Below are 14024 nucleotides of genomic sequence, written 5' to 3' on the forward strand. Positions count from 1 at the left end.
AGTTCTCCATTGTCCTCCTGATGGTTGTGCTTGGTTGGAATCTCTCCAACTGAAGTTTGGATGGTTCCTCCAGCCAGGATTGTATGTGTTAGAAAAGGGTTTGTTGTATGCCCCTAAGGCATTGCATTGCTCCTCATAAACCCCTCTCATTTCACCATAAGCAGGACAATCATTAGCTAAATGTTCCACCCCACCACAGACAAAGCATGGCTTATGTGTCTCTGCCCTTGCGACCGCGTGGATTCCTCTACCTTCTTTACCTTTGAGGGCCTCGATTTGCCTTGTGAAAGATTCGACTTGGGCTTTGAGGTTGTCCTCCTCCCTTAATTGATAGATTCCAACCGGTCGGGACCTATTGGTGCTATCAGTAGCACTAGGTCCGGTCCAAGTGTGGGCCTTTTCGGCTAACTTGTTGAGATACTCAAAAGCCTCCTCGGGATCCTTTTGGAGAAATTCACCATTGCACATCATTTCCACAAATTGGCGCTCTCGAATCGTGAGTCCTTTGTAGAAATAACTGACGAGGCGCCAACTCTCGTAACCATGGTGGGGATACTGATTTAACAAATCCTTGAACCGTTCCCAAACTTGATACAAAGTTTCATTGTCCGTTTGGGCAAAGGTCGAGATCTGTCGCTTCAGACCATTGGTCTTATGGTGAGGGAAATACTTGTTGAAAAATGATGTCGTCATTTCTTCCTAACTTCCAATAGACCTAGGTCGCAAAGAATACAACCAGCTTTTAGCCTTTTCCTTCAAAGAGAAAGGAAAGAATTTCAATCGCACAAAGTCCACGGCTTCAGCTTGGTTGTGAAAAGTGGCCACTACTTCTTCAAACTCCCTAATATGAACGTATGGATTCTCGCTCTCTAACCCGTGAAAGGTCGGCAGGAGTTGGATCATGCCTGGCTTGAAATCCAAATTCGGCATATTTGGGGGAAACATTATGCATGATGGTGTGGCTGTACGCGTAGGGTGGAGATAATCGTTCAATGTCTTCTGCTGGACCTCCTCGTTTTGAGTCATTGCGAACGGCTTTGCAACTGCTAATGAGGCTGGGGTCGAGGGAGGACTAGACATGTGGGAAGAAACTTCACTAGGGTTCTCTGGTCTTACTGTGAATCTCCCTAATTCGTCTCTATAACGATTCATTTACCCTATAACGTTTCACTTTTTTTTTTTTAATTTTTTTTAAAAATTTTTTTAAAATTTTTTTTTAATTTTTTTTATTTTTAATCAAAAAGAAAATAATTATATAGTAACGTAAATTGTAACCACCGAGAGTGCTCCCAGGAAAGACTATAGCTCTTGGCTTAATGAATAGTCTCCTAGACAGAGCAACGTTCCCAGGAAAGATTAGTGCGGCGAGGCCCGCTTAAGTACCAACTTTCCTAGACAGAACTCACTCAGATTATACTTTCCACGTAACCACATAATTATTCTCAAAATCAATTATTAAATTTTATCGAGTAAATTATGAAATATAATCTAATTAATGAAAACTATTCCTAAAGTCAAAAACCTAAATCTACCAAATTATGAAAATCCTAGATTAGGAATCTAAATTAGTCAATTAATTACAATCCTAGTTATAATCCTAAGAGTTAATGAAACTATAAAAGGAAAAATTAAATAAGGCAACAATTAAAATATACAAATGAGGAAACAAAATAAAATCCTAATTTACCAAAAATAAAAGATTTCAAAATCAAATCACAATTAATTTTAAAACTAAAAAGGGAAAAAAATTAAGAATAAAAACAATTCTAAAAGTGTGAGATTTTTTTTTTTAACAAGACTACAAAAAAAAAAATGAAGAACGTGTGAACGTGAAAAAAAAAAGTAAGAAAGAAAGGAATACACTTTTAGAATTGGGAACGTGAGAACGTGCAACAAAAGTTTTTTTTTTTTTTTTTTAAGAATAAAAACAAATGAAGAATGTGTGAAATTTTAAGAAGAAAAACAAATGAAGAACGTGAAAAAAAAAAGAAAGAAAGGAATACAGCAACAAAAGTTTTTTTTTATATAAATATATATATACTAACAATCAAGTCACGGAAACTAAAAATTTTTTTTTTTTAACGTGCCAAACAAAAAAAATAAATAAATAAAAGATGAATAGTACCTACCTCTTTGGCTAATTATCTACTGAACAATCTTGTTAACGCACCTCCCCGGCAACGGCGCCAAAACTTGGTTACGCCCAAAGGTGTACAAAAATAAGCGGTCAATTGTAGTACAATTTGAACGGTCGATCCCACGAGGAAGTGTTAAATTGAACAAGAAATGACTAGCAAATAAAAAGTGTTAGAAAAGTAAGCAATTAAACAAAGAAAATGAATGAGCGTTTTTGATGATTTTTTGAACAATTTAAAATGGAGAAAATTCAATAATAAAAAGTGGTAAGGCTTTGAGAATCCTCCATATGCTTTGTTCACCTATTTAGATTTTGATTCATAAATTGACTCAATTGAAAGTTTCACATCCCAAACAATCAATCGGAAAATAAATATTTGAAGAACATATGAATTAAAAATGTATTCGAGTAAATAAAATTCTAATGTTTAGAATTAGAAAAAAATTATCTTATGAGAAATCTAAGAGCGACAATATACCGTTGGTAATATTGCAGTAAAATACTACTCATAAAACAATACCTATCAATATATAATATAATGCAATAATCACATAAAAAGAGCTTGACTAGATTTATATGAAAGTTGACAATAAAATATATTGATAAGAAGAAGAAATATGATAAAAGAAAATTATTTACTCAAATGTATAAAACTTACAAACCATTAGAGAATCAAAAATCCAAATAAATTCACTACACATATAGGATCATCTCTAGCCTCACCTAAATACTCTAGCCTAACTTGCACATAATTCCCATAAAATTCTAAAAAGAAAGTATGAGAATAAGAACAAGAAAAAGAAAATATGTGAGAATTTAGGCTCTAAAAAATCCACACTTAATCACCTTGACAATGACCCTATTTATAGAGTTTTGAGAATGCTAAAAAGCTAAAAATCAGATCCTAATTAAGAAGTTACAAGGCTTAATCGGAGGAGAAAAACCATCACGTTTCTGAAGAGTGGGACACATGGCACCAGACCACGTGTCGCGCGACGATAGGCTGAGAGGAGTAAGTGGCCGACATCTGGGTCCCATATGGACACGTGGCACAAGTTGATTCGCGCGTGGGAGAAAACGTGTTGCACTGCTGGGCCCACACGGAGGAAGAGTGGATGCGCGCGGGAGAAGAACTCGCTCGGAGAGAGAACGTGCGAGCAAAGCGCGCGTACGCGAGGGAGCAGCTAGACCCCACTGGACGCGTGGCGAGACCTGGCTGGAGGGACGCTGGAACGCGGGACCCATGCGAAAGAAAGAGGAAGCGTGCCTGACGCGCCTGTGAGGAGAACTCGCCCGGAGGGAATGGCGTGCACGCCAAGCGCGCGTATGCGCGGGGACAGCTGGGTCCCACGGACCTGCGGTGCGGCAGTGGTCGACACGTGGCGGCTGGGATGGGCTTGCGGCTTCTCAGCTCGGCTCGGCTGGACGATGGGCTGATGGGCTTTGGGCCGAATTGGGCTTTTCTTGGGCTCAACTTTTGGGTTTTGCTTGGTAAACTAGCCCAAATCCAATTGTTTTCTTGAAAAACCTGAAAAAAATGAAATAAATCTAATTAAAATTAAATCCTCTAAATTTAGGAATATTTGAAATTAAAATCACAAATTTGATAAAATAATTTGACAATTATGAACATTAAAATTGTAAATTTGTGCATTTATCACTGAACAAGCATTCAGTACAACCGACCGAATACTTAAAGATCGGAGAAACGCATTGCAACAAGATATTGTTGAAGCTTTGGTGTGCATCAAGGATTGGGATCATTCCGACTAACGCTTACACGATACAATCTCACTGGCAAGCTAAGAATGGATCGACGAATTTAATAGATTAACTTTTAATTTTCAAGACGATCCTTCTACTTTAAATTAAATGTTATTATTGTAATTTGTAAATATTTATTTACTTTGTAATTTCTAATTTGTATAGTGTTATTGTAATCTTGAATAGATTTTGTAAGTTTGTCAAATTTATAATTCGTCCCACAATGATTGCACTCTTTTTTCCTTATTAAGTTTTTATCTCAATTGGGTTTTTCTTGATAAGATTTTTAACGAGACAATCATGAATTACAAATTTAAAAATCAATAAAAAAATATTTTTTTTATATAGTTCGTGTGTTCATTTCAAATTTCAAATTGTAATATATATATATATATATACATTATACAATATAAAAATATTTAAAAATTCAGGCAGGCGGTCGGGTAACGGGCAGCCCGAAGCCTGTCCAAGGTAAAAATTGGGTCGGGTCGGGCAGTCTGAATTTTTAGACAGTTCGGGTTTAATAATCAGGCAAAAATTTAAATGTTTCAGTGATCACAGACGTCATGTCTAAAATTTCAGTACTATATTGGTCACCATATTCGGTCTATTTTATCGTTTTAAATTTAAAATTATAATAAATTTAAATTTTATTATAATAAAATTTTTTTTTAAAAATAATTATATATATTTATTTTATTACAGTAAATTTTTTTTATATAAAGTCACATTTTAATTTAAATTAATAAATTAAATATTTTTTTTTAAAAAAATTCTAAATTTTAAGAAAATGTTACGCGGTTGTCTACTTTTTAACACCGGAAACAAAAGTACTCATTTTTTGACTTTAGTCAAGGATGTATTTATATGCACTTAATTGGACTTTATGTTTTCCACAAAAAAAGAGAGAAAAAACCATTGAATGAATCAAGTATCAGTCTATTTGCCCGTTTGTTTAGTTCATATTATTTCTCTTGAGAAGAAGGAACAAAAGCGTCACTTTGGCCGAGTAGTTAAGGCGTGTGCCTGCTAAGTACACGGAGTTTCTCCGCGAGTTTGAGGGCTTATTCTTTTATAAGTATTCTTGAGTTAAGTTTTTAAGTTAAATTTGAGTTATAATTTGAGTTGAAGTTATAATTTGAGTTTACGTTTAATTGTGTATACTTGGGTTATGATTTTAGATAAGAATCTTTTTGAGTTTGTGTTTATTTGTTGTAAAACTTGAGTTGTGAATAGTGGATATAATTTTTTTCTTTCAACAATTTTATTCAATTCTTTTACAATTTTTTTATTTTCTGAATTTATTATGTTTTTTGTTATTAAATATGAATAATTTAAATTACTTATAAATAATTATTGAGTAATCTGATAATTTTAAAAATATACATAATTACAAAAATAATAAATAATAAAAACAAAAAGTAGAAGATCAGGAAATGGTTCTCTCGGTTTGCATTATATTCACATTGACATTAGACACACACACAAATATATATATATATATATATATTTATATTACAAAAAGTAGTCTTGCATTGAACCACGTGAAATGGCAGTGTAGAAAGAAGAGCTGAAAGCAAGTTTCAGCAGCGCACAGCTCTCAAGGTCAGGAATCTGCACTGTATAAGTGCAGAGAAGTAACTCGAGTAGCAGGGGAAAATTCAACTCAAAAACGGGTTGATAACTCGAATTAATTTTCAAGTTTGAATTCGAGTTTTCAAATGCCGAACGCGAACTTGGGCCAACTTCAGCACTCGAGTGAGCCTTTCTCGAGTAAGTTGCAGCAAACGAACAGACCCTGAATCTCTCAGGCGACGATTCTTTTTTTCCTTTCACCTTTTCTAAATTTCAGATGTTTTTTGCCTCTCACTGACTTCAAAAGCCTTTACAAAAGCTTTTAGAAACGTTAGAGTGACAAATATTTGATACTCTTAAAGTAACATTGATTAACTCCAATTCTGTTCAGCATACTGATTAATGTTTTCAGCAGAGTTTTGTCTTCAATCAGACAATTGTGTTAGACGTGAATATACAATCTTGTCTAGATTAGCTTACATTTCTTTTTCGTGAGATTAATAGCATGTTTACCTACATGTAATTAAAATAGACATAAATTGGAATGAGCAGAATTCAAAGTGAGTAGAATTTAAAGTGAGGAATTAAAGTCAGAATAAATTGTTTACTTAGCGGCAATATTCAAAATCAGAGGCATTTTAAATCCTATTTATGCGTTTACTTACACTTAAAATCAAAATTAACTAATGTAAAAGTACTAATATACCCTTTAAGTCAATTTATATTTGTAATTTAAAAAATAAATTGTGTACTTATTACATTAAAATTAATCATAATTTATTTATTTAGTATAATAATAGAGTAATATAATAATAAATATAAATTGTATTGTTATTTAAAATATAAAAATAAATTGTCAAAATTAAAAATATTGTTAAAAAATTAAAATATATTATTAATTTATTAAACAAAATAAAGTACATATTTTATTATATAAAATTAATAATAATTAGGCTAATATAATAATATTAAGCAAATAAAATAGTAAATAGAGGCTATAATTAGTATTTTTTGAATTTTATTTCTAAATTTATATTTATAAGTAAAATAGGGATATGATAGTAATTTAATTTTAATATCAAGAATGAGAGTCTCAATTCTAAAAGGAGCATGAAAATGCCAATCTCATTTCTTAATCTTAAATTTGAGCGGAACCCACCAATCCCGCTCCCATTTCAAAATAAAAAGAGTAAATATGAAATTAACTCTAATTCCTTACTTCCTAAACATGCCATAAGTTCAATCATTGACAATTACTACTTATCTCCTAGTTCAATTTGCAAGCAAAGAACTCATATTGTTTATATCAACTTGAATCTAGATGATCTTGCTAACATATGCCCACATGAAAATTAATTACACATACGGGACAACTCGAAAGTGGCGAAACACCACCAAACGGATGGCGTAGTTAATAATGAAATGCAATTAGGCTCTGCTAATATATTTTCAGGGTTGATAGTAAAATGTAATTTAAATGGCATGAGTGTTGATTTTTACCCTACTCTTAATTAATACTTTTACCCTACTCTTAAATAATACATTTTTAATCAAATATTATACTAATCAAGAGTCAGGGTAAAAAATTTAAACTTGTGCCCTTCTAAGGTAAGTTCACTAATATACTCCTGAGAATAATGAATATCAATATTAGATGTATTAGTAAAGCACAACCTTTTTAGCAACTGAGCAACTTCTATTAGAAAATTTCTATTTTGACCTACCACATTCCTCAAAGGTCGATACTTTAAGCAACATGAAGCAAACCATCCTATCCAATTCTAATTTATTAATTGATTTTCTGATCTGATGAATAACTTGTCAACCTCTTTTTTCAACCAACAAAAACTCATTGACCTCTTTTCGTCGCATTTGTTCAAATCTAAAAAGCATAGAAACATGAATCCTTGAATAACAGCTGCAGAACTTATCCATAGGCAACTAAAGTGACTTCTACCAAATAAATTGACATTATAAAGATGAGACATTAATAACAAAGGTCCACAACGGATTAATGTCTATCGAGTAAAAATTAATTTCCCATATCCCAAAAGTGGAAAACAACCTCAAGCCATCGCCAAATGCCAGAGTACCATAGCTCGACTCAAATGGAACAAAAATTCAACACACCTCTCCAATATTATTACCAATCCAAGAATGATAGATATCCAAAGATGCAAATTAATGCTTAATTGCTTGAAGAAATTTCCACACTTTTGAAGGAAACTATCCAAAAAAAAAAAAAAGGAACTCAAAGTCCAAAACCAAAGACCGCACGTATCTTGTGGAAAATCAGATCCCGCCATCCTCTCTCTGTATTCTCCACCACGGTCGCATTCCCGTATCTGTTTCACAAGACAAAGCAATTAGCTTTCCAAGAGAAGCAATCAAATTAACACGTATAGCCGAAACTAACCTCTTTCCAAAGCAAAAATTAACACATATAGCCAAAACCAATATCTTTACAATCACGTTAAAAGAAACGCACCTATCTTCCTCTGGAATATCAGTGTGTGTTAGCTTCACAACGGTAACTCCCGGTTCAGGTTCATCCAAAGTCAGTCTCACCTGTGACATTCAATTAGATATAATCAACTTTGCTAATCAAAGACTAATCAAATAAACATCCAAGACTACTATGCTAATCACAAACTAATAAAAATATACCAACATCGTATCAAATTCAGTCAACTCTGCTAAACACAATCTAATCAGATATACTAACATTCTATCAAATTTAGATAAACATTGCTCATCACAAACTAGTCAAAACATACCAACATTATACCAAATTTAGTCACTTTGCTCAAGACAAGCAAATCAATATACCAACATTATATCAAATTTGGGGAACTTTGCTAATTACAAACTAATCTAAATATACCAACATTGTATAAAATTTGGTCTACTTCACTAATCACAAACTAACCAAATAGTATCAGCACTCAATCAAATTCGGACAACTTTCCTATTCACAAAGTAAAAAAAGTTGCCAACATTCTATCAAATCCTAGTCATGTTCCCTAATCTAATACACATCCAATAAACTTTGGACAACGTTGCTAATCACAAACCAAACAAATATACCAACATTGTAAATTTGGTCAACTCAGCTAAGCACAAACTAATCAAATAGACCAACATTTTATCAAATTTGGATAACTTTGCCAATCCTAAAGTAACCAAAATGTCCCAACATTGTATAAAATTTGGTCTACATTATTAATCACGAACTAATCAAAGAATACCAACATTGTACCAAATTTTGTCAACTTCGCTAATCACAAAATAACCAATATACCAGCATTCAATCAAATTTGGACAGCCTTGCTAATCATGATCGAATATGCCAACATTCTATCAAATTTTAGTCATTTTTGCTAATAGCAGTTACCAAACATATCCAAAACACGACGTGGGAAAAACATCAAAAAACAAGAAACTTTACCGTCGAATGAATCCCATCAGGCCAATTTCCAAACCGCCATTTCTGAACGATCAAATTCCCGTCTTGCAACTCCAGATTCGTACCGGTCACTGACCCATCAAAAATACTAAACTCTCCACCAACCTCCTTGCTTATCCTCGCATTACTACTCGTGAATCCCTTCCACCGATTCTCATCCATCAAAATCTCGTACATATCCCTTGCTCTGCAACTGAACTTCTCCGTCATCGTTATCGTCTTAAACCCTTCCTTCTTCGCCTCCTTCTTCTTCACCTCCTTCTTCTCCACCACCTCCTTCGTCGCCGCCGCCGCCACAGAATTCACCGACGGACTCGTCCAGCTCTTCGGCTCCACCTTCTTGCTCTCCAAAGCGTCCTTAGCGGGGCCACCTCTAGCCATTGTTTCAACATAAACCCTAACCTTCTCGAAAATAATTGGCTTCCCCTTCGCCGCCATCGCCTCCTTCAACGTTCTCCCAATCGGCCCCTCGTCCTTCACCGTAACCCTAATCTCCGGATCCTCGTCGGCGTTCTCGTCGGCGATGTACGGAATATCGACGGTGCCGTCCACCTTAAGTAGCGACTTCCCGTCGGCGTCCTTGGCCTCGCCCTCCCACGGGATCGCGACGCTGATTTCGTAGCCGGGAATGATCTTCCCCTTCCGTACGTTAACGTACGCCTCGCCGTCGACCTTCTCGACCTTCTTGGTCCGGACGAAGAGATTGCCCTCGCCGTCGAGGACGACGAGGTTGGAGAGAAGCTTCGAGAGTAAGTTCCGACTCCATTCGAGGCAGTCGGTCTCCGACCAATGCCAGTTGTGGACGTTGGCACCGTCGGGTCTGTCCTCGACGATCCATCGCCTGTCGCCCTCGCCGTACTTCGCCATTAATGCAAGAGGGAGAAAGTTTGGAGCTCTTTTCTGAGATTTGGGGAGCTAGGGATTTTTGTAGAGAAACAGGAATGGGAAAAAGCGAGAAAGTTTGGGAGAGAGAAATAGGGTGGGAAAGTGAGGAAGGAGATGGGTCTGGAGGCTTCCGCGAAATGGAAGGGTCTAGAGTCTACTCTTACGTTTTTTTTTTTTTTTTTTTTTAGCACAATCTGGTGTAGTTAGTGAATCAGTGATACAGAAGGATCTAGAAGTTCACGTTTTTTTTTTTTTTTTTTGATAAATTTTAAAAGTTTCCCCTTAAGTCTTAACTAGAGGCCCGTTTAGTTCGCTGATTTGAGTTTTTAATTTGAGTTGAGATGTGACGTTATGTGAGTTTTTTACTGTAGCAAAAAAATTAGATGTGATTGTTTCTGAGAGCTTTTTACTGTAGCAAAACTCGAATTCTAAACTCGAATCGGCGAAATGAACGGGGCCTAGGATTTATTTTGTACGATGATTAAATTAATGTATTTTTATATTTTGGAACTATAACTATAATTTATTATTTTAGATTCAAATTATTTAGAATTAAGAGTTTAATCACCTTGAATCAAAAGAGAGTGTAATTTTAGAATTATGATTTGAACTAGTTTAAACATTACATCAGATTTTGAATCATAATTTAAAATCATCCAAATCAAACACTAATTATGAATCATGATTTAAAATCACTGTAAATAAACACTAATTCTGAATTAAGATCTAAAATTATAATTTTAAATCCATCTACCAAACATACTCATAAAGGTTTAAAAATATTAACAAACTTAACATCTTTATGTGCATCACACCCATTTATATATCTAAAAAATAACGCGTTCCAACACTTAGGAGGTGAGTTAGAAAACATATTATACATTAAGAGACACAATAAATACATTTGAATGTTTGAATGGCATGTAGAAAAAGAAATTATGTAAAATTTACTTTTTTAGTTTTTCATTTCTCATTTTTTAACCATGCATTTTAGAGCTATACCATTAAGTGTACTTCTTATTTCTATTAATTTCATTTTTAGTTCTGAAAACCTACATCCTCCAGCCACATATTTTCAAATTGAAAAGAGGGTGGCATTTTGTAACACATTGAGAAATTAAACAGAATTAATTAAAGTAATTAGGATTTATTAGTGTGTCTAATATTGTTTAATTACTTAATAATGTTCATTAAATGTTTCTGGTGTTTAAGTTTAAATATTTCTAAGGGATTTAAATATTTTACATATTTATATTTTCACCCTAAAAGTATATGTAGACACACTTCCTAGTCTATTTTTATAAATATCTTTTGAAATTATCCTTATTTTTCTTATTTCTTTTCTTTCCTTTTTTCTTTTTTCTTTTTCCTTTTCTTCCTGTGCTCCCTCAACTCTCTCTCTCTCGTTTTCCCTCTTGCTCTCCCTCTATGTTGTTCTCTCACTCTCTCTCGTAGCTCTCTCTCACACTTTCTTCAAAATTTGTCAAATCTTCTAAAATCTTGAACTAAAGAGGAACTTTAATGAGTTTTCAACGTCAAGAGAATCATTTGGGGTAAGATTTCTGAAAAACTTCTCTTGCATCTTAAATTTTTCGGTTAGAAAAACCTATTTTTAGTTTAAATTGGATTTTGGGTAAAATCACGATGAAAATTGGTTCTTTGGACTAAATTTGTCATTTCGAACCTGGATTTAGTAATTTTTCTTTGAAATATCTCAGATTAGAAACTCAGATTTGCAGGTTTTGGAGTTTTTCTTCGTAGTTTGGTCATTTTTCCACGAACTGCTGAACTCCACCGGTCTCTTCTTCATCGGCCGACCGGTGAAGAACAACTTCTCTGTCACCGGTCAGCCGATGCACACGTGATTTGAGCTGAATTTGCCTTGAAACCCTGTTTTGACCCTGATTTTTAAAGAGAGCCCAAATTAGCTTCATTTAAGAACCTAAAGTAGATGGATTAGCATCTTTATCCATGTTTTGAGATCAAAATCCTTGGAATGATGATTTGAAACATGAAATAATTTATGAAACTTGGAATTGGATTAAGGCACACTAATAGGAAATCAAAGTGTATAATTGAGCTCGATTTGCTTTAGAAATGAAAATTGAATCCTAAAGCATTGTTTTGTGTGTGTATGCTAGTTGAGAAGTAGGATTGAAGGCTTTGAGGAAGCAGAAGCTAGAATAGCGCAACGCTAGCAATATGTTTGGTACTTTAGAGGTAGGATTTCTTATCATTTTCTTCGATAGCCTATTTTAAAGAGTTTTGACCTTACAAATGTTTTAAAGAAAGGACATGTTTGAGGAAGAAAAAATATTTTAACACAATAGTTTGATTTTAGCTATTGGAATCATAATGAACTATTTCAGAGTTTTAATGAATGATTTCTTAAAATAAGATATTTTGCAAACTGGTAAGCCTGCTGATGACCTAGATATGATATGCAACGTGTATCCTCGGGGGCAGAACCTGGAACCCAGACCAGGTCACTACGGTGGTGTTAAGGCTTGTACTTATGGTTGTGTAAGTAATTTATCAGAGTACAAATTACTTGCTGATGCCTGTAATATGGAATTAAGAGTTTACACTTCCTTTCAGAAAAAAAGGATGTTATGTTTTGGCTGTTGTGTTGGAACTGTTGGTCACCAAATCGAATCCGGATGCGGAAGCGTAGGGGGGGGGGGAGTCGGATCGTGTATAACAAAAATTTTCATAAAACCTTTGAGATACTCTATAGATTATATTAATTTATGTACGAATAAATTAATCTCATTAATTCATTTATTAATAACTAATTAGGAAAAATACCTAGAGGCCGACTCAGATGATAACTTAAGTTCTTTGACCTCGAACAATCCTTGCTCCAAAGCTTTGTGTTTAGAAAACCAATGTCTTCCACGTCAATTCCTAGAATCCATGAAGACGTGTATGTAGGCACACATGAGACAAAACGGGTTACAATAAACACTCGAATTTTCACAAACACCAACGCATGCACGATGTGAAATTTTTGGAGAAAGATATTTCCTTCACTCTATAGAGAAATTTCGGCCACCTCTAAAATTAGGGCAAAAATTCATTCTGAAAATTGTCTACCATTCGCTTATTTATAGAGTATAAGTCAAACTTCTAGAAGGAATCCAATCTATATCTCTAAGATAAAGTTAGTTAATTATCTCCTATTTGAATTTTAAACAAAATCTCCTATTCCTTTATCCCTTAGTGTGGCCAGCCAAGATAGGGATTCTCATCCCTGTGTGGCGCCAATATCAGATAGGGAAGGAAAAGAAAATCATCATTTATCCTGTCGTCCAATTTTGACTCAAATTCAAATTCCAATTTAAGTCAAACTTAAATTAATTTGAATTCTAAATTGAACAACTTATCAAATAAGTTTAAATGGATAAATCTAGATGTGTTCAAATTCAAATTTAAATAATCACATTATTTAAATAATAATTAATTCTCAATTAATTATTTTTGAGTGTTTAATTTTAGAATTCTGTAATTCTAAAATTCTCATTTTGCCTTATGTGTCTGGTAGAATTATTAAGACGATGCGGGGACTAATGGACCTATAATCCCGAGCTCTAATAAAATTAATAATTGATTAGTGCATGAAAATGCACCATAAATATTGCTTTTGATTTATATAATATTAAAATATTTAAGCTTTAATTAAACAAATCCATTATTTTTATTCATAATATTTTTAATTGGAATTTGTCTAGTTTTTGCTTAATTATTTGCAGATAAAAAAAACAGTGTAAAAATTAGAGCTTGGTAAAATCTGTTAACCTCTCTAATTACTTCTTTATCCTTGAGTACCATTGATTCTCTAATGGACAATGATTCATAAAACACATTTATGAATCGGAGCTCCTACTGGTCCAAGTTCCGAATCAACCCTTAAGAGAATTATTTATCTACTTCTTTCTCAATAAGGAATGGATTCCATCTCGTATAATAACATTCCCGGCTACCTACTTCATCATATCTCCAAAATACAAGGAATATGATTCAGGATCTCAGAATCCCGTATCGAGTAAATCAAAAGACACAAATCTATAAATAGGAGTCTGTTAAGAACTCAGGATTAAGACCAGCCTATATATGACAATCAGTAGACTCAATTAGAATTTCTATACTTAACAGAATTATTAGAAATTCATATTGTGTCTGTGTCCTTGTTCCACA

General features: G+C 33.8%; 1 protein-coding gene and 1 non-coding gene across 2 annotated transcripts; one reads left to right on the forward strand and one right to left on the reverse strand.

The window, feature by feature from the left end:
- Positions 1-538: 538 nt before the first annotated feature.
- Positions 539-645, forward strand: LOC112094487. The gene has a single exon (XR_002903562.1). It is a non-coding gene; the product is annotated as a small nucleolar RNA R71 (small nucleolar RNA).
- A 6940-nt stretch (positions 646-7585) lies between these two features.
- Positions 7586-10007, reverse strand: LOC21410633 (activator of 90 kDa heat shock protein ATPase homolog). The gene is made up of 3 exons (XM_010113073.2): positions 8925-10007; positions 7965-8044; positions 7586-7821 (listed from the first exon to the last, which is right to left on the reverse strand). The coding sequence occupies exons 1-3, from the start codon at positions 9807-9809 to the stop codon at positions 7728-7730; spliced, it is 1059 nt and encodes a 352-aa protein (XP_010111375.1). The 5' UTR covers positions 9810-10007; the 3' UTR covers positions 7586-7727.
- Between the last annotated feature and the right edge of the window lie 4017 nt (positions 10008-14024).

This window comes from Morus notabilis, unplaced genomic scaffold (assembly GCF_000414095.1).
Source record: "Morus notabilis unplaced genomic scaffold, ASM41409v2 Scaffold78, whole genome shotgun sequence".
Classification (NCBI taxonomy): domain Eukaryota; kingdom Viridiplantae; phylum Streptophyta; class Magnoliopsida; order Rosales; family Moraceae; genus Morus; species Morus notabilis.